At 41.4% G+C, this 20,402-nt stretch overlaps 1 protein-coding gene across 1 annotated transcript in view; it reads right to left on the reverse strand.

The window, feature by feature from the left end:
* Positions 1 to 283: 283 nt before the first annotated feature.
* The window catches only part of LOC137536844 (zinc finger protein 182-like), a 28,599-nt gene continuing 8,480 nt past the window's right edge, over positions 284 to 20,402 (reverse strand). Inside the window, exons 7-9 of the mRNA XM_068259032.1 lie at positions 20,126 to 20,223; positions 4,479 to 4,593; positions 284 to 1,746 (exon numbers count right to left, since the gene is read on the reverse strand). Coding sequence (XP_068115133.1) covers positions 689 to 1,746; positions 4,479 to 4,593; positions 20,126 to 20,223 — 1,271 coding nt within the window. The 3' untranslated portion in view covers positions 284 to 688. The remainder of the gene's footprint in view (positions 1,747 to 4,478; positions 4,594 to 20,125; positions 20,224 to 20,402) is intronic.

A 20,402-nucleotide genomic window follows, 5' to 3' on the forward strand; every position in this document is an offset into this window, starting at 1 on the left:
AAGGAAAACTGATAACAAGGGTCTTCTGGGAGATTGTGCAGTGTTACTGAGGTTGAGTAAACCAACAGCGCTGTCATTTTCCTTATACTTCCTCTAAGCAATATCTAGGTTCATTTGTAATTATTTCAAAGACTTTCAGCAAAGCTTTTCTAATACCAGTTTAGGATAGCGACAAGGACATGCCATTAACACATTTTGGAAATAACCAGCTACACCTTAAAATAGTTTATGAATAAATCAAGGAAAAATATTACTTTAGTCTTTGAATAGTGAAGGACCGGTATAAACTTGTACTGGGCTTTTATTTTCTCTAACTTTCCTTACTGGTAACATTCTCCATCACTTCCTGCTTCTTGGACCCTCATGGACACTCGCAGTGTAATGTGGACTCTGGTGGTCCTGGGGACAGGAAATGAGAGTCAGGTCTTCCCCACTGTAAAAAATAAATCACAGACTCTTTCGTTGTTGGAGGGATTGACCCACTCCCTGACAGAACAGAAAGCGGGGCAATTGACCTAAATGAGGACATGCATATGGCAATGAAAACCCAAAAAAGGTTGTAATCCTTTTCCCTACTATTCAAAAATAAGCTTAAAATGTCTTGGGAGTTGGACTTTAGTTATAAACGTTAATTCCTCTGATGTGTAGTGATCTCTGGGTTTAAGTCAAACATTTGGAGCACTTCAGATTAGTATGGGGCTGAGACACCTCCACCAACTAAGGCTTCTGGGGCAGATAGACTCCTGCATTCAGGACAGGAACTCTCTTCTTCACCTGGACGAATACTGGGCTTCTGGGTAAAGATGCACCGGCACTCTGTGCATGCATATATCTTCTCGCGTTCGTGAATTCTCCGGTGTATGACCAGGCCGGACCTCTGGGTGAAACTTTTCCAGCACTGGGAGCAGGAGAACGGTTTTTCCCCTGTGTGAATCCGCTGGTGCTCAACAAGGATTGACTTCCTTGTGAAGCTCTTCTGGCACTCAGGACACTGATAACGTTTTTCATCGGGATGTGCTTTCTGAGAAGTAGAAAGTTTGGGCTGTTGCGTGGAACTCTTTTTTTTCTGCGGTCCTGGCAAAGCATTCTTTTCTCCTTGGGTACTCTGGGGCAAGGAAGGGGGAGGAAGAGGTGGAGGAGGAAGGGGATTCGGAGGATCAGGAGGTTTTTGAAGGGGCTTCAGGGTTTTCTGAGGCAGAGTGGTACTTGGCATTCGGCACTTGGTGCAGGAAGTCTCTACCAACCCTGTCTCTACGTTTGAGGTCTGTGTGAATAACACCCCGCACCCAGTACATGGAAATTTCTTATGACCTCTATGAGTTTTCCGATGAATGACCAGACCTGACCTCTGCGTAAAGCTCTTTCCACACTCCAAACATGAAAACGGCTTTTCACCTGTATGAATCCTTCTGTGTTCAACCAAGATTGATTTTCGGGTAAAACTCTTCCCACAGTCGAAGCAGGCAAAGGGCTTTTCGCCTGTGTGATTCCGCTGGTGTCGTACCAGAGCGGCATTCTGGGAAAAGGACTTATTGCACTCCGTACACTGAAAAATCTTGTCTCCTCTGTATCCGAAATTGTGTTTTCCAGAATCAGGAGATATATCGGCAATGTAAAGCCCAAGATTTATATCTGGGGTGAACAGGAAGTTGTCAGGGGAATCTGGAGACAAGTTTTGATTTGACCGGTCAAGACTTGGGGATAAACCAAGAAGTCCTTCAGAAGGTATCTTGATGTAGTGTCCATCTGTTGGGAAATAAAAATACATGAACTATAACTACTCCCTTTCATAAGCTAGGAGATATCAAATGCCTTGGTGCATACTCTTATTATCTCTCACCTAGTCAACTGCAACATCCTCTTCTCCGATCTTTCCTTCACTAGACTCCCACTTCTACAACAGATCATCAATGCTGCCTGCTAGACATCTCCACCCTTCTCACTATACATCGCTGACAATTTTTTCCCTGACTTCCAGTTCACCAGAAAACATAGACATCTCCACTCTTCACATCATACCTCTTTGTCAATCTTTTTACAAAACTTTCAGTCCACCAGAGGACATAGACATCTCCACCCTTCCCATCTTGCCCATGTTACTGTCTACATGTGCTTTGATAAAGGGGACCCTAAAAGCCCCAAAACAATTGTCAGTTTTACAGTGTGGACAAACTGATGAAATAAAAGCAACTTTTGGAGAATGGTGTGCTAACATACTTTAGACTTATCTTGTATGGTGGACAGTACAATGTTCTCCCCAGAATTTTTTTCCAGCCGGATGGTATGAAATAGTAGCCGGGTGGCATGAAAAAGAAGCCGGGTGCAGCTAGATGACAGAATGCAGTTTTGATGCTTCTGTGAGCAACTATGCTTACAGCAAAGGAGGTGGTGAGCTGATGACAGCCGGGTGCTCACCAAAACTAGCCAGCTGGAGGACCCAGCTAAAAGAGCTTGGGGAGAACACTGCGGTAGCTTGGCATACTACCCTGGTTATGCACCCAAAAGTATCTCTTGTAAGGGTATGCGACTCTGTACTCCTTTACTTGTGCACCAGAGAACTTAGACATCTCCACCTTTCTCACTATACCACTCTGCCACTCCTCTTCACTGACTTCCTGTCCACCAGAGAACACACCCAGTCAACTAGAAAACATAGACATCTTCACCCTTCTCATCATACCTCTCTACCCATCACCCATCAGAAAGCAGTGACATGACATGAGGTCACACGGAGAACACAGTAGAGATACGGTAACTTTGCTTTCACAGACAAAGTCATTGGTTCCGTTTCAGAAACGAATGATGCCTAAAGTTGCGTATACACATTCCATTTTTATTATACAAAGGTTAACCAATTTCACTACTTCCATGTAATATGAGAGCTTACATAAGCAATCATGTTATAGTATTCCAAATCTATTGGCCATCAAACTATGTACGTAGTATGAGGGCCAACAGATTTTGAATACTATGAACAGTTTGTGTAGGTAAGCCCTCATTCTACATGGAGGTGGTAAAAATAGCCAATCAAAGTTGGATGTATGAACCAGGCTTGAAGGAAACCTAAGGTGAATGAAATCAGGTCAGTTTAACCACTTGAGGACCAGAGGTTTATACCACCCTAGTTACCGGGACCTTTTTTACAATTCAGCACTTCACAGCTTTAACAGTTTATTGCTCGGTCATACAACTTAGCACCAAAATTAATTTTACGTCCTTTTCTTCTCACAAATAGAGCTTCCTTTTGGTGCTAACTGATTTCTGCTATTATTTGTATTTTTTTATTAATAAAAAAAAAGCCCCTAATTTTATAAAAAGAAAAATACATACAGATAAGTTAATTGGCTTCCCCTTTATTTGGCCCTAGACTAAGACTACACTATACATACATAGACATATGGCAGGGATTAGATTGTGAGCCCCTCCGAGGGACAGTTAAGTGACAAGACCATGCTCTGCACAGAGCTGCGTAAGATGTCTGCGCTATATAAATACATAATTTAACAATTACATGAATATACAGCCTGCCAGCGCCGATCTCTGGCTGGCAGGCTGATGGCTGGGGTCCCCTGTGTGCGGTGACGGGAGACCGTGCTCGTGCGAGCGCAAGCTCCCATCAAATCCTTGCGAGATCACGCCATATAGCGGTGCGGAGGAACAACAGAGCCACTCTGCACCGACATATGCCGTGAGGCAGTTGGCAAGAAATTAACTGCATCTTCCAGCCCCCTGTGGTTGTTCTGGTCCCCTGCTGCCTTTCCGCACTGCTCCATTCAGCCGCTGTACCCCTCTGAAAGCTGAATTATCGGCCCTGTGTCATCTCCATCACACTCCTGTGACCGAGAGCATTCTAAACTTGTGAAGTAAAAATCGCTACTGCTCAGAACACTCCCGGGAACGGAAGCGTGATTGAGGAGGTCACGCATGCAGTGGCCCGAGACTGGCTGAGACGGCTAGATTTCGGAAGGGGCCAGAGACTGAACGGAGCAGCGCGGAATGACAACGAGAGACCAGGAGGACTTCAGGGTGCTGCAGGCTAATAAACTGGACAGATTTATTTCACTTTAGGTACCCTTTAAAGTGCACTTGAACTCAGAACTTTCTCTCTACCCTAAAAGATAAGTAACAGCACAGTAATCTTGGAAGAAAAACATTTCTTTGTTACAGCTGATATAAATCCTTCAATAAATCTGCAGTGTGGCTACTTCCTGCTTTCTTTGAAGCAGACAAAGGGTTAACATCCTGTGTTTATAAATTAGCTGCTCTGCTAAGGCAGCCAGCTGACACAGCTGAGAGATCAAATTACAGTTGTGATTATTCACAAATGAGGGAAGATTAGACAGGCTAAACTCTCTAAATACATACAGGGTGGATTTCACTGTTTTCCTTCTGTCCTGTGCTGTAGGTCATGTCCACTTTAAATCACAGTTTTTGAGAAGATGGACGTAAAAGAACCTCCCTTATCTGGAATTTATTACCTGTGCCGATCTCGGGAAGAATTATCTGGTTCATGGCATGTGGGATCCCGATCATCTCCTCCTTTGCCTCTTCTTTAATAACAACAATGTCGAAGTCTTCCATAATCTTCTGATTCTGGGAAAATAAAACACACAACAGCTGCTGATTGTATCAACAGAACCAGTCCCAATGATGCATCTGTAAACTGAATCTCTCGTTTGAAATAGAACATAGAAGTTTTAACAGCCTGGAACAGTTCATTAATCAGCTGCCAACCAATTGATAGGCAGCTTATGGCTGTGATTGACTTAGCTGTTTTGTATTCTTGAGTCAGTGGAGATTTGCATGGAGGGTAAATACTGTATTTTTTGGACTATAAGACTCACTTTTTCTCCCCCAAACATGGGGAAAAGTCACTGCGTTTTAGTGTCCAAATGCAGGGAGTTCCTGACTTGTGAACGTCTGCCAGTGCAAACCTCCAACCAGCTGCAATGTCGGGGTCTCCCTGTACTGTGCCCATACAGAGGAGGACACAGGGGGATGAACAGAGGACAAAGGGGGACACAAAGGGGCATAGAGAAGGACACAAGGGGAACACAAAGGAGGAAACAAGGAGGACAATGGGGTCAGAGAAGGACACAGGACGACACAAGAGGAACAAGGAGGCATGAGGTACAAAAGGGGTATAATGCACAAGACCCCTTTTCACCATGGATGCACCAGGTTTAGTATATATTTATTTCCCTGGTTTTCTCCTCTAAACCTAGGTGCGTCTTATGGTCAGGAACGTCTTATGGTCAGGAACGTCTTATAGTCCGAAAAATACGGTATTTTCCTCTTCGCTTCTCCTGACACAAAATATGTGGATCTCCCCTTTCCCTAGTACAATCTAGTCTGTAAAGCTGGCCATACACTATACAATTTAGTTTTCAAAAGTAATTACGATTGATAGTAAGACTGATTTTATAATTAACAACCGACTGACCAAAAAACAACATTGTGGTTCAGTCTTTGGATTGTAATATCAATCGTAAATACTTAAAGAGGAACTGTAGTGAAAATAACAATCAATAAAATCTTAATTTATACATTATTTAGTCAGAGTTTGCCCACTGTAAAATCTTCCCTCTCCCTGATATACATTTTGAAATGTACCACTGGTGGTGACATCTTTAGTCCTGCCAGGTGATTTGTACAGAATGTTCGTACTGAGAGTTCTATGCATAGAGGGATATATTGCTTGCGTGGCAGTTGGAAAAAGTGGTTTCCCACAATGCAAAGAGATTCACAGACAGCGAACTGTCAAGACCTTGCTCATGACATCACACTGTGGGAGGAGTTTCATCACAATATCAGCCATACAGACTCCACTGATAAGAAAAGGTAAAAATTTCTCGTGGGAAAGGTGGTATCAGCTTCTGATTGAGATTAAGTTCAATCCTTGGTTAAAGTTCCTCTTTAAAGGAAAGGTTCACAGTTGTTTAAAAAAAAAAAATGCTAATCCACTTACCTGGGGCTTCCTTCAGCCTGTGGCAGGCAGGACGTGCCCTCGGCACCGCTCCGCAGGCTCCCGGTCTCCTCCGGTGGCGCACCCAACTTGGCCAGGCCGGCTGCCAGGTTGGGCTCTTCTGCGCTCCAAAATGTGCTTCACGCGGGTGTGCTGACGTCATCGGACGTCCTCCGGGCTGTACTGCGCAGGCGCAGAACTACTGCACCTGCGCAGTACAGCCCGGAAGACGTCAGCACGGCCGCGTGAAGTGCATTTTGGAGCGCAGAAGAGCCCAACCTGGCAGCCAGCCTGGCCAGGTCGGGTGCGCCACCGGAGGAGACCGGGAGCCTGCGGAGCGGTGCAGAGGGCACGTCCTGCCTGCCACGGGCTGGAGGATGCCCCAGGTAAGTGGATTAGCATTTTTATTTTTTTTTACACCACCGTGAACCTTCCCTTTAAAGCGGTATAAAACCCTGACATAATATTCAATAAAAACAAGTTTTTCATACTTTTTATATGCTATACGGTTATCATATTTGCTTTTGTGCATAAGTATTATTATTTATTTAGAAATTATACTTTCTCAAAGTACACTTTTTTTTTTGCTCTGAGAGCTGACATTTTATTTAAACTGCTTTATTCATGTTCTAACGTAAGCAGAAATGCTTTTTGATTGTCTAACTTTGTTCAGCAGAGCCTGCAGTGTCAGAGAAGTGTTTATTTACATTCCTCACTTGATACAATTAAAGGATACCAGAACTGAAAGGTTCTGGTAAAAATTATAGCTGCAGTGTGTGGGGGGTTAAAAGTACATACCGTCCTCCACCGTTAGTGTAATATACATGCCGGTGTCCCGGCGACTTGCTTGACCTGTGTCCCGGACACACTGCTCCCTGTGTGCGCAGTATGCCCTTTCCTCTTCACTTCCGGCCGGCGCATAGTGAGCGGCTCAGAAGCACGCTGATCCCTCCGTCTCCTCTGGAGTGCGTGTGCGCTCCACTAAGCCAAGCGTCACATGCTAATCATGTGACGCTTAGTTTAGTGGAGCGCACATGCAGCCCAGAGGAGACGGAGGAATCGGCGCGCTTCTAAGCCGCTCACTATGCGCCAGTCAAAAGTGAAGAGGGAAGGACATACTGCGCACACAGGGCGCAGTTTGTCCGGGACAAAGGTCAAGCAAGTCGCCGGCATGTATATTACAGTAACGGCGGCAGACGGAGGGGGCAGGAGGAGCGGACGGTATGTACTTTTAACCCCACACACTGCAGATATCATTTTTACCAGAACCATTCGGTTCTGGTATCCTTTAAATACAAGATAACATTATCTCCACTTCGGATGCGTCCAGCTTTGCTGGCAGGGAACTTCTAAATCCTGTGTGAAACCCCTTGAATGCTGTTCTAGTAAAAAAAAATGCTGGTTGTATATAATATGCTGTAAATAATCTATTAGAGCAAAGAAATGCTGGGTTTCATTCCGCTTTAAAGCAAACCTAAAGCTTGCAAGAATAAAATAGTTAGAGACCTATGTAGAGGGAAGTCTCTGGATACCATTGAGCCTTCCTGGTCCTCTCTATGGGGTTGATTCACTAAACCATGCTAACGCATAGCACAGCCGTTAACATGCCTTATCAGAGATAACACGCCTTACCAAAGTTAATACACCTTATCAGAGTAGCATACTGAGCGCTGCGGGCTCAGAGCAGGACGAGTGGAGCTCTTGTTATTGCCAATTAGCAGGCATACGTTTGTAGCGCTCACTATGCAACTCTGATAAGGCGTGTTATCTCTGATAAGGCACGTTAACGGGCGTGCTATGCGTTTAGTGAATCAACCCCTATGTCTCCCAGTTCCTCTGCTGTCCCCGGGTGAAGTTCTCCAACCGCCGTGGTCAAATACTTCTTCGTCCCTCCTCGGGCAGCCATCGGAAGTACTTGTGTCCCCGGGTACTTTGGAAGACAAGTGCATCCTTATTGCACACATTCTTGTGCAGTACGGATGCGCTATCTTCGGAAGCACTTGGGGACATGAGGCTGCCTGAGGTGAAATAAAGAGGTATACAGTTGCTGAACATCACTGGGGGGTGGCACTGCAAAAACAGGGTGGAGAGAGAGGACTGGGAAAGTCTATGCTATCCAGAGTTTTCCCTCTCCATAGTAAGTATCAAACTATATTCTTTTTGTTCGCTTCAGGTTCACGTTCCATCTCGAGAACACAAAGGAGACGGCGCACTGAAGGCTTCTCAAATGAACTGTATTAACAGCATACCTGACGAAGGGCTGCGCCCGAAACATGTTGTGTGCCTCTGTCAGCTCTGTATGCTGTTAATACAGTTAATTTGAGAAGCCTTCAGTGTGCCGTCTCCTTTGTGTTCTCTATACTGTGTTGTGCAGTACCTGCAGAAACTGGCACCGGCTTCCAGGTCTAGAATCTCAGGGCCAGTGTCAAGTATTTAACGTTGTATTCCTTTTATATATCATGAATTTATATCTTTTGATTTATTCCTAACCCATAGTCTAAAAATTACTGTTGTATAACCAGTCTTATATCACGCATAGAGTGTAATGATGTGAAACTATTCTCATGTATTCCCACACTTGGTTTTTCTCATGCTGCAAATGACGTAACTAATAGCTGAAATATTTTAGCAAGTAGCTAATAGTTGGCAAGGTCTCCTAGAATGACTCATAAGATAGAAAGTAAAACCAAAAGCACATTACATCATCGGAATGAATTTCTGGAATGTGATGTGCTGACATACGCGTATGTTAATCAGCAGGAGGAGTTAGATTTCTTTCTTTGTTCTAACATTATAAAGATAGGTAACGAGAGATTTTTAGGCTGCTGCTCTTGCTTAAACGGTCTCTAGGAACTGGTAATGTATCTCATGCAATATCTTTTTTGGTGGACCTTATAATATGTTAGCAGATATCTTAGTAATTGGCATCTTAATCATAACTTGCTTATATGTAATTTTTGTATATTCTCTGTATATTATCACAAGAATACATTATATTTAGTGATAATTCTCTTGTCTGCGTGTTCTGTTTATTTCAACCTGGGATATGCTAAAAACAAATATATGCAAGCTTTCAGTGGCTTAATACCCATTGATATTAACAGATTAAAGTAGTAACGCTAAATGAAGAGTTGCACTTCTTTCTGTTAATAATCCTACCTAATGTGTAGGAGCTGGCATTTTGGCGCCCACCGTTGTATGTCCCTGGAATAGAACAGAACTAATTAAGATATATTCTTTCTGTTTCGATAGTCAAGGAAACAGTTTTTTGTGCACAAACTATAAAAAAGAATAATGGCTACTCCTACAGAGGATATTATAAATCTTTCTGCGCTAATAAGAGCGATGCCGAAGGAAGCTCAGAAGCTTAAATCAGGAGGGCTCTAACTTTTATATCTTGCTTTAAGACAACAATATGAAGGGTTAGACAAACTTGAAGATATTGTTGGATTACAAGGTTTTTTGCAGACAACCGTGGAGGATAAAATAATTTACTTTCCACTTCGTTTTAAAATGGATGCAGATGAATATGTTCTGGTTTTCTTGGAATTGCCTAAACTACAGAAGATTGACTTTACTTGTGAAATTGATGCTGACACAGTCGCAGACATCTTTGAGGACGATATTGCAAAATTACTACCGTCCTTGGCTTTGTTGGGACCTATTCTTTTGAAGAAACACTTTTCTGATATTGATATGGGATTGTTACAAAATGTTCATATACCAAAATACGAGGAATTACCGGATGACCTGCAGCAAACTGGATATGACTTTGTCCGTGGATTACTGGATTCTTTTCTCACTTTGCAGCTGCAGGGTGACCCTGAAAATGCTTTGCCTGTTGCTTCGGAATTCCAAACCCCCGCACGTAGGAGTGGGGACTTGCTTCGTTATACTAACAAAATTTCTCCCCCTAACAAACTTTTTTTGCAGCGAAAATTAACCTCTCCACTCCCTGTGTTGACACCACAAAAACCACCTCAAACTACTTGGAATACAGGAGGCATGATGTGTGATTTAAAAACAAGAATGGAAGTTTGTCTTAAAATGATGGGACCTCTGCATAATAAAACTCCTAAAGAATTAAGTCAGAAAATAGCATTGCATTCAGGACAGCTGGACTTAATTTCCAGGGATTTAAACCTTGCGGATTTTACTTTACTCACTAACATGCTTTTACCCCCAGGTATCCTAGGTCCGCAGGAATCTTTTTCTACTTGGGTTGGTATATCTGCGGCCATCCAGGAGAGAGCAAGTGGACAGAGTGGAGTTGTTGATTTATCTACGAAAGCAAAGGAGGTTCTAAAGACTTCTGGGATTTTATCTGCTGTGGATATAATTATTGCAAATACTGCTACACCGACACAAGTTTTGGATTTCTTGTGTGCTATAATTGATGACACTGGGGTCAAAGGAGCTCTGACTATGAGGCTTGGCTATGGATTTACAACTCAGGATGTAAAACTGGCGATAACTGAAGTTTGGAGGTATTTTCGTATGCCTCTTGTGCCAGAGGTCAAAGTGGACAAACCAAAGCAGCTAAAAGACACTCCTAAAACTGTGAATCAAAAACCGCCACAACAACATCTACAACAGCAACAGAGAAATCCACCTCGTCAGCCTCGACCTTTCTTCAATAACAACCGATGGAGAGATGATCGCCGAGGATACCTGTCTGGTGATTACCGTGGCAATTGGAACAAGCAGTTCAGAGGGGGTCAGGCTGAAAGGTTTGTTCCCCCTCCCATGCCTGACCATTGGCAACGAAATAATCAAGGACAGAAGAACCGGCAATTCTCTGAAGACAGACCCCATGTGCAGAAAAAGCCTGATACAGTAAAAAATAAAAAACAAACTCCTGAGGATTACAAAACCAACAAAAGACTACAGGAAACTGCTCCACCTGTCTCATCTGTTACACAGCATGGAGGGAAGACACAGCCTACTGTTCCAGATAGCACCTGGGCTTGAGTGGAAAACAGCACTTGTTGATACAGGGACGGAGGTGAATATATTAACACGATACTTTGCTTCTTGGGTACCGGATGGCTCTTTTAAATGGCTAAATACTATGCATGGAACTTCTGCAAAACACAAACAGGGAACTATAACCATCTTTTTTAAAGGGCATAAAACAGGCAAGAACTATCACAGTCCTGCTTTTAGAAAGATCTGTTTCTGAAGAGGAATATGACCTTATCCTGAAACCGGATGATGCTTGTTTCTTACCTGTTTTCCAGGATACTAACCATTTGTTTCTAGGTACTTTTTCCGAGGATATGAAAAAATATCACACTCCTGAGATTTTGGCCTTATGGAACAAACTGGATCGACATGATGCCCTGCAATTATATCCTGAACACTGTGGTATGGATTTAAATTGTGACATTATCCCGCAAATGATAAAAACTGAACCCGTGCCTCAAAAGCAATATCCGATACGGAAAGGACTTTATATGGCAGTTAAGCATAATCTTGATTTGCAGGTTATACAAGGAATAATTGAGAAAAAATCAAGCCCCTATAATAGCCCTTTAACCCCTGTTTTGAAAAGTAATGGAAAAGTGCGCCTTGTGGTGGACTACAGACATTTGAACCGCTGTACATATGGAGTTAGTACACAAAATTTGAATGCCACTGCTACAATCGATACCATACCCAGGAAAAAATATAAAGCAATCTTGGATTTATCCAATGGATTCTGGTCTATACCCCTACATAAGGACTATTGTGAATACACTGCTTTCTCGTTTGGAGGATCATCTTATGTTTATAAAAGATTACCGCAAGGCCACAAAAATTCACCACCAATATTTGCTGGCAGAATACAGGAGCTCATGGCTGGAATCAAAGACACAGTAGTTTATATGGATGATCTTTACTGTACTTCTGATACTACATGTGAGTTGATGGCTACTGTTACTCTCATCTGCAAAACTTTAGCTCTCAATGGTTATGTACTTAACCCCTCCAAAAGCAGGATTGGATTCTGCAGTGTGGAATTCCTGGGCTTTGAAATCTCTTCAGATGGCAAACTTTTGACTAAAAGTTTTCAACAAAAACTTGTGGATATTACAAAACCTGCTACTGAGAAGGAATTACAATCCCTTTTAGGACTCTGTAATTTCGTCAGGAGAACAACACCTGTTTTTGCCTCACTTATATGTCCTTTCTATGAATTGTTGAAAGGGGGATTTACAAAAGACAAGTGGACAGCGGAACATGATACTATGCTAACTGAGTTGAAACAGACTTTAGCAAGCCCTGAAGCTCTGGCTTCCAGAAGTGATACTGCAGATATGGAAATTCATGTTATGTCAAATAATGCTTTCTTTATGGGCAAAATAACTAACAGGCATGAAACACAACCTATCTTGTGGTTTTCTAAAGAAATGACGCCGGCTGAAAAGAAATTTGCACGGACTGAGCAAGTGTTAGCATGCATACAGTATGCACTCAGTAAATATAAAGACATGGCTGGTGGTAAGGACATCTATATTTTTACTCCAGTCCCAGAGCTGCAGGCTGCAACCAAAGCATCTGTGAGTGACTCTAAGGCTCTTCATGTCAGATGGGTTCAGTGGGCTAATTCTCTGAATAATGAACAATTACATTTCATCTACTCTAACCAAGAAAACTTCACCGATTTGCCTTTCTCTGAGTCAGACACTGTAGATAGGGACACTTTTGATGTAGTTTATTATACAGATGGTTCTGCACGGCATGCACTTGGTACTAAATCTGCATATAAAGCCGCTGGAGGATTCATAAGAGGTACATTTGTTAATGACTGTTTTGTTGAAGAGTACAGAAACATTAAATCCTTGGGAGACAACAGTGCACAGAATGCTGAGCTTATGGCAATGGAAATGGCTGTGACTGATGCTAGGCAAGTGCCTGGAAAGATATTAATCTGCTCTGATTCCTGCTATGTGATAGAGGGAATTCACAATAGGGAAGTCTGGTTGAAAAACAATTTCCTGACCTGCAAAGGAGCAAAGGTGAAGAATATAGACATTTGGAAAAACATTTTTTCTCATGTGACAGCAAACATGACATTTCTACATGTGAAGGGACACAGTACTGAAGGCATTCATTCTCAAGGAAATTCCCTGATAGATGATGGCGTTCAAGCACTCACTAAAAGAATGACATTAAGATCTTCTATGCAAGACTTTGACAAAATCCTAAGAGGGGAAGAAGTTAAAGGTTACCCAAAAGACTTTGATTATGTTAAAGACAAAGATTCTTTGAGCCTCTTAGTTGGAACTCAAAATGGAATTAAAGTGTGTCCCCCTCCAGACTGCAGGGATGAGATTTTGATCAAATGTCATACTTCAAAAACACCACACTTCAATCTACAGACTATGACTAAGGCATTATCTGATTACTGGTGGCCCGGAATGAAACAGGACATGAATAGGACTATCCGCTCATGTTTAATATGCCAAAAAGTCACTACACAATACAAGAAGAAAGGTTATGTAGGTAGGCTTGAAATAGGTGCTCAGAACTTGTCTCTGCTATATGCTGATCACATAGGGCCATTAGAATCAGTTAAAGGATTTTCTTATATTCTCACAGTAATAGATTCAAAGAGCAGATATCTGTTTGCATTTCCACAAAAGAGATTGACAGGAGAAAAAACTTGTGAGTTGATTTCTCAACTATGGTCCACCGCTCCTTTCAAAAAACTAGTCACTGATAATGGGCCTGCATTCTCTAACAAATTACTGCGTGAACTGTCAGCCAAGTTGGATTTTGCTTTAGAACACTCTATACCAAATGCACCTGAAACTAATGGGATGATTGAAAGGATCAATGCTGAAGTAAAAAAGACACTGCAGAAAATGCTTCTAGAAGAAAATTCAGACTGGTTAAGTCTTTTACCTAGAGCAGTGCAGTGCATCAATACTAGATTAACCAGCACTAAAGAAACTTCTAGTTTTGATAGTTTGTTCCTAGAGCCGTATATAGTCCACCAAAAATTGCATGACATGCATAACCACTGTTTTACTCCTTTAGGTCCAGATCAGAGTACATTGTTGCCTGCAATTGGATCATCTGTGCTAGTGAAAACTTTGCACAAAAAGGCGCTTGAACCCGCATGGAGTGGGCCTTTTTCTGTTGTTGATCACGTGGAACACAAGGCAGTGATCGTTACTGATTCTTTTGGGAAACGTCGGATTGTGTTTTTTGAACATGTCAAACCCTTCTTCACACAGTAGACTGTTGGATAATATTTTTAACAGAATAAGAGGATCTCCAGACCCTGCAGGATGTAATGGCTTTGATGCTTCTTCTCCTGGGATTTCTGTGGATGTTTCACCTTCTTGCACCGTTGAGCTGCCAGAGTCTGCTACGACCCATGGGATTACAAAATCATATTTTAAAAGGATCTTTTGGTTGCTTAACCCTTTGGATGTATATTTTTTGAATTTGTTGTTATATTGGCTATGGCTGTGGATTATCCTGGTTTTCATCTTTGGAATACAAATATTTTCTCCACTTTTTGCGGATTACAAAGTGCATGGGGATCATGATGGGGAGTCTGCTGCCAGGATTTCCAGAAAATTGCTTTCTACGGATGAGTTTGCATTTGTGAAAAGCCCAGCAGTGGTTTATGATAGGCTGGCTAAGCCGCTGCACTCCATTCCTGAGGATATAATACAGAAAATGGTTTTGCGTTTTAACACGGAGGCCCTTTTTCCTGCTTCAAGCGAGAATAAAATCAGCATTTTACCAAGTGTTTTGCACATGCTGAAAAATTTGAAACTTACAGCTATTGAAAGAACACAGACATCTTGGAACAGAGAGGATTACTTTTCGTCCTGGTGTGATAAGGAATATGGATCTCTTTATCTTTCCAAACAGGATGTACCTTTGGATCTGAATGAGGATTTGCCGATTCAAATCTGTGCGAAAAACTGGAGGGATGGCAAGCCTGGATTGTTCCCTTGGTTACAGCATAATGTTTGGCCCAGGATTACAGATTCTTTTCTACCTCTGGTTCTTTTTGATTCTTGCCAGTTGGATTTGTCTTGTCCACTTCTTCCACCAAATGGTACAGAGGTGGTGTTATTGCTTAAGAGGATGCTTCACAAGGTTGGGTCTACGGAATTGCCCTGGATTGATCTTTATTGCAGGTATCCTTATTTGATGCAACATCTTAGCCCTATTCTTCCATATGCTACTTGTGATAATTTTACTACTGAAGCTCTTCGATTTCGTACAGTCAAGACGTCAGTTGCATGGCCGAAAAGTATGGCTTGTTCGTTGCCTTGTGATTTTTCAACTCACCTATGCCGCATGAATCAAAATGGTGCACCGGAAAGTATGTGGGTGAGTCAACCTAATGCATGTAGAAGACGACAGTGGTTTTCACATGAAGGTGGAATTTGTACAGGTGTCTTGCAAAGGAATTACACTGGTTCCACTGTATTATCGCTGTCTTTGATGTGTAAACATAACTTCCGTGGAATATATACTACTGAACAATCACAAAAAGTAAAATTGATTATGGATAAATTGGTGGAACAAACTGTGTTGCATTTAAAAGTTGTGGAAGATGATCTTTTGCCCACATTTCCCCCATCTCTTCTGCCTTCTACTACTAAAAAACCTGTTTTGAAACCATTTCTGGATATGGTTTCAAGCGGGGGTTGGAGTTCCCCTGTTTCTGAACTAGCATTGAACTATGTACGAGAACAAGAAGCCTTACATCAAGCGATGATTTCACTTTTTACCCTGGCAGATGAGAATGATGTACATTTGGCAGAGGCAATCCTTACTAACCGGAGAGCAATAGAAATTACATTGAAAGAATTAATTGCAGTCAGACAGGACATTGAGGAAGAACTTCAAACCCTTATTTTGTGGGACAGGTTCCAGCTAGTATTCAGTGATCTAATTAATGGACGAGTACCTTGGCAATTAATGGAAGAAGATACATGGATTTCTGAACTGTCATCAAGTACACTGAAGCAAGCTTATATGAGACAGCATGCTAAACTTTTTGTGAGACAGCTAAAGATAGTAAAGACTGTGGGAAATGTCTTTACCACTGGGATAGCGTATACCTGTATAATTGATATGGATATAATTATTCCAATGCCTGATATGTTTTTTGAACATTGCTGGAATATAATTACCACACCATTGTATGATTTACAGGATAAGCAAAAAACAAAGTCTGAGCTGAAGGCCGACGTGAATTATATCTGTCTGAAAAATGAGGAGCCCACATGGATACAAGCGGAGGAGTGTTACTCTACAGACACTACCAGCTGCAGAACTATCAACATTATTACCACCTCATGTCTAAGGAATAATGAATGCCCAGTGCAAATCACCCAGGTCAAGGATTTTGTATCCATTCAGCATAGACTATATAATGGAACTTATCTTCTCCTACTAAAAGAGGGGGCGTGCGGTCTGGAGCCTGGGGTCTCATATCTGGTAAACAGTACCTCAAGGTTCACTTGTGGCGAAATTCATCTGCTGCCAGCTCTCCAACAAGAAGAGGTTTATCTGAGCCTTGCACAGCACGTTCCACAGGTTCAGCACAGAGACATCAAACCTTTATATTCTCTGTTAGCAGTGTTACAGGACACGCCGTTGTTGTTGAACAATTTGACAGACGCTGCCATACTAGAGACTGTAAATCTCAAAAGATTGACTTCACTTACAGCTGAACAGCTAAGACGAGTAGAAAGATTGATTCAAGACACCTCTGTATTACCTGGAATACTCAACTCTCTGGCTAATGGATTACTGGCTTTAACTACTGCAGCAGGTACCTTAGTCACCGGGGTGACCTCCAAAGCAGGATCCTTTCTACGCGGATTGTTTTCAGTTGGAACACCAATAATTTTTATAATAATAATTGTTTGCTTAATTATTCTCTTCAGGAAATAATTCCAAGAGCTAAGTGGAAAAAATGGCATCATTCTCACTTTATAATTTTGATGCAGCTGGAGTGTGGGGACAATATGTGAAATATATGTACAGCAACTGGATGATTCAACATAAGGGGTTGAGGCCAGTTCTGGAGAACAAACAACACTGGTCATTCTGCGTTTCTGATGAAAGAAAAGTACACCTTGATGAAGAAGAAACTGGAATATTTCGGTGCTCAGTTGGATTGATGCATGAGCATTGTCATACAGTGTTTTGGGATACCCTTTATGATCTATATCTAAAAAAGGACACCGATTGTGCTGAAAATAATGTGGAAACTTATGAGAAAAACATTATGCAGCATTGGCTGACATGTAAGCCTGAGGAATATACTGCTTCAGCTACTACTGCAATTATAGATGGCAAAGAAAGGGCATCAGTAATAGTAGTAGCCTCAACTTCTGTTGGTCCACAAAACAATCTTGCTTCATCTGAGAATGTGGAAACGGTAGATCTAACAGATGCTACATCAGATGTGGAAGAGGATAGTAAAATGACTTCTTGGACTGAAGACATAGAGGACATTTCAAGTGAATCATCAAATGGTGAAGAAAGTGAGGAAAATATTTCTGAGATTGAATCGATTGAGGAGCTGTTGCAAGCATCGTATGTAACTGAAGTCTGTGGAGTTATTGACTTTGAGACACCCATGCCTGGGGGTGAGGAGGATGAGCATCCTGAACTAGAAAAAGTCTTGGAAAGTGAAGATTATTTTCCTTACATTCCTTCCAAGGAGAAGATTTGAAGATTGACACCTTCAGGCCGGGGTGTCAAGTATTTAACGTTGTATTCCTTTTATATATCATGAATTTATATCTTTTGATTTATTCCTAACCCATAGTCTAAAAATTACTGTTGTATAACCAGTCTTATATCACGCATAGAGTGTAATGATGTGAAACTATTCTCATGTATTCCCACACTTGGTTTTTCTCATGCTGCAAATGACGTAACTAATAGCTGAAATATTTTAGCAAGTAGCTAATAGTTGGCAAGGTCTCCTAGAATGACTCATAAGATAGAAAGTAAAACCAAAAGCACATTACATCATCGGAATGAATTTCTGGAATGTGATGTGCTGACATACGCGTATGTTAATCAGCAGGAGGAGTTAGATTTCTTTCTTTGTTCTAACATTATAAAGATAGGTAACGAGAGATTTTTAGGCTGCTGCTCTTGCTTAAACGGTCTCTAGGAACTGGTAATGTATCTCATGCAATATCTTTTTTGGTGGACCTTATAATATGTTAGCAGATATCTTAGTAATTGGCATCTTAATCATAACTTGCTTATATGTAATTTTTGTATATTCTCTGTATATTATCACAAGAATACATTATATTTAGTGATAATTCTCTTGTCTGCGTGTTCTGTTTATTTCAACCTGGGATATGCTAAAAACAAATATATGCAAGCTTTCAGTGGCTTAATACCCATTGATATTAACAGATTAAAGTAGTAACGCTAAATGAAGAGTTGCACTTCTTTCTGTTAATAATCCTACCTAATGTGTAGGAGCTGGCACCAGATTTATCAACGCATTACTGACAGTTTTTTCTTCTTAAACAGTTCTAACCAGCAAGTGGAACTGTTCTGCATGATAATAAGAAACTTCTTAAATCCTACTTAATAGCGTCAGTTTAGCGTGAATTTCTAGAACTGCACTACAGTTAAGAAAAGTGGAAATCCATCTCTAAACTGTCGCAGATTAAGAAGTGCTTATTAGCACTTCTACAGATTGTGCAGCAGTGCAGGCTAGGCATAATCTGTAGGAGTGCTCCTCCCCCCTGCTGAATTTGTCATTCAGAGCCTTATCTGTATCAACACAGCAGATATATTGGTTACCTCAGCAGCAGCAATTTTCTCTCACACACTGCACTGTCTGAGAATCCTTCCTAACTCCTCCTATTTAAGAACAGTTTAAGAAAGAAACTGCACTATCTAGTGATTTCTTAAGATGTCTGAGTTCTGCACAGATTTACCAACAGTTTTTTTCTTCTTAAACTGCTCTAACCAGCAGGAGGAACTGTTCTGCATGATAAGAACATTCCTAAATTCTACTTAACAGTGGCAGTTTAGCGTGAATTTCTAGAAAACTGCAAATCTAAACTGTCACTGATGAAGATGTGCTTATTAGCACTTCACCCCAGCTTGTGCAGTGTAGACTAGACATGATTTGTGTAATGCTCCTGCCCCCTGCTGCCAGGTGTCCTGTGAGGCTGTTCTTTGCTTAACCCTTCCAGTGCTGGGCATTGACCATCTGTTTCAGCTCTAATACATTCATATTATATACTTATTTACATTGCATCATGTCAGTTAACCTAACATAATCTACCGTAAATAATATATTTATGCTATTATTTAGTATTCTCTTTTCTGTAACGATGCAACAGATGTATTGGTTACCACAGCAACAGCAATGTCCCTCACACTCTGCACTGTCTGAGAGACTCCTCCTATTTTACAACAGTTTAAGAAGGAATCTGCACTATCTAATGATTTATTAAGATGCCTGAGACAGTTCTGCATGGATTTCTAAAAACCTACCAATATTTTATCTCAGACACTCTTGATAAATGTCCCCCACAGACCTGTACCTATACTGGTGAGCAGAGTGTGGTTCTTGCTGATTGGTTCACTTTCCATCTACTCTAAATTGCGAACGATTAAAAAAAATGTTGTCTGTTTGAACATCTAATTAGGCAAAAAAAAAAATTGTACAGTGCACGGCTACCTTTATACACACAAGGCAATGCTATACTTACTTAAACCCATACTAAAAGCAGTGGCAATGTGCCCTAACGGGGGCTGATATCTTCGAAGTGGGGAAAATGCGTGCTGTATTGTATGGCAATTACGGACTTTCCACAAAAGGTGCTTTGCATTGTTGAGATACGTACACACAGATTTGTGGATGAAACTATAAGGAACAACCATTTTGGCTGACAAAAATCTAAAGTGTGCACAGCTGTCCCTCTTTGTCGGCCCCTTCCAACAACAGTCTGCCTGGTGGAATCACAGACAGGCTAAACTCTCTAAATACATACAGGGTGCACTTCTCTATGTTTTCCTTCTGTCATTTGCAAGAGTTCAGGTCCACTTTAGTGACTGTTAAAAAAAATTGGAGGGTGGGGAGGCAATAAAACAATTATACCTGAAATGGACCAGGGAAGGTGAAAGCGTCCAGTTAGGTTCTCCTACCTGATAATGATGGGGGATGATGGGACCTTCCTGTAGACAAGCCCTGGAATAAAGATGACCTGTAGCCCTCTGTGGATTTCTAGTAGTAGTGGGTGCAGCTGTAGGAAACACACATACGTTCACATTTACTGAGCTACATAACTAGTTTGGCTGAAGAAGAATAAAACATTTTTTAATTGAGATTAAAAAAAAATTAAGCTAAAAGTCCACTGTCCGGCGTTTTCAAAAGTCACAGCTGAAACCAAAATCTCCCAAGGCAATAAGTTAGTTAATGCAC

Source organism: Hyperolius riggenbachi, chromosome 10 (assembly GCF_040937935.1).
Source record: "Hyperolius riggenbachi isolate aHypRig1 chromosome 10, aHypRig1.pri, whole genome shotgun sequence".
Classification (NCBI taxonomy): domain Eukaryota; kingdom Metazoa; phylum Chordata; class Amphibia; order Anura; family Hyperoliidae; genus Hyperolius; species Hyperolius riggenbachi.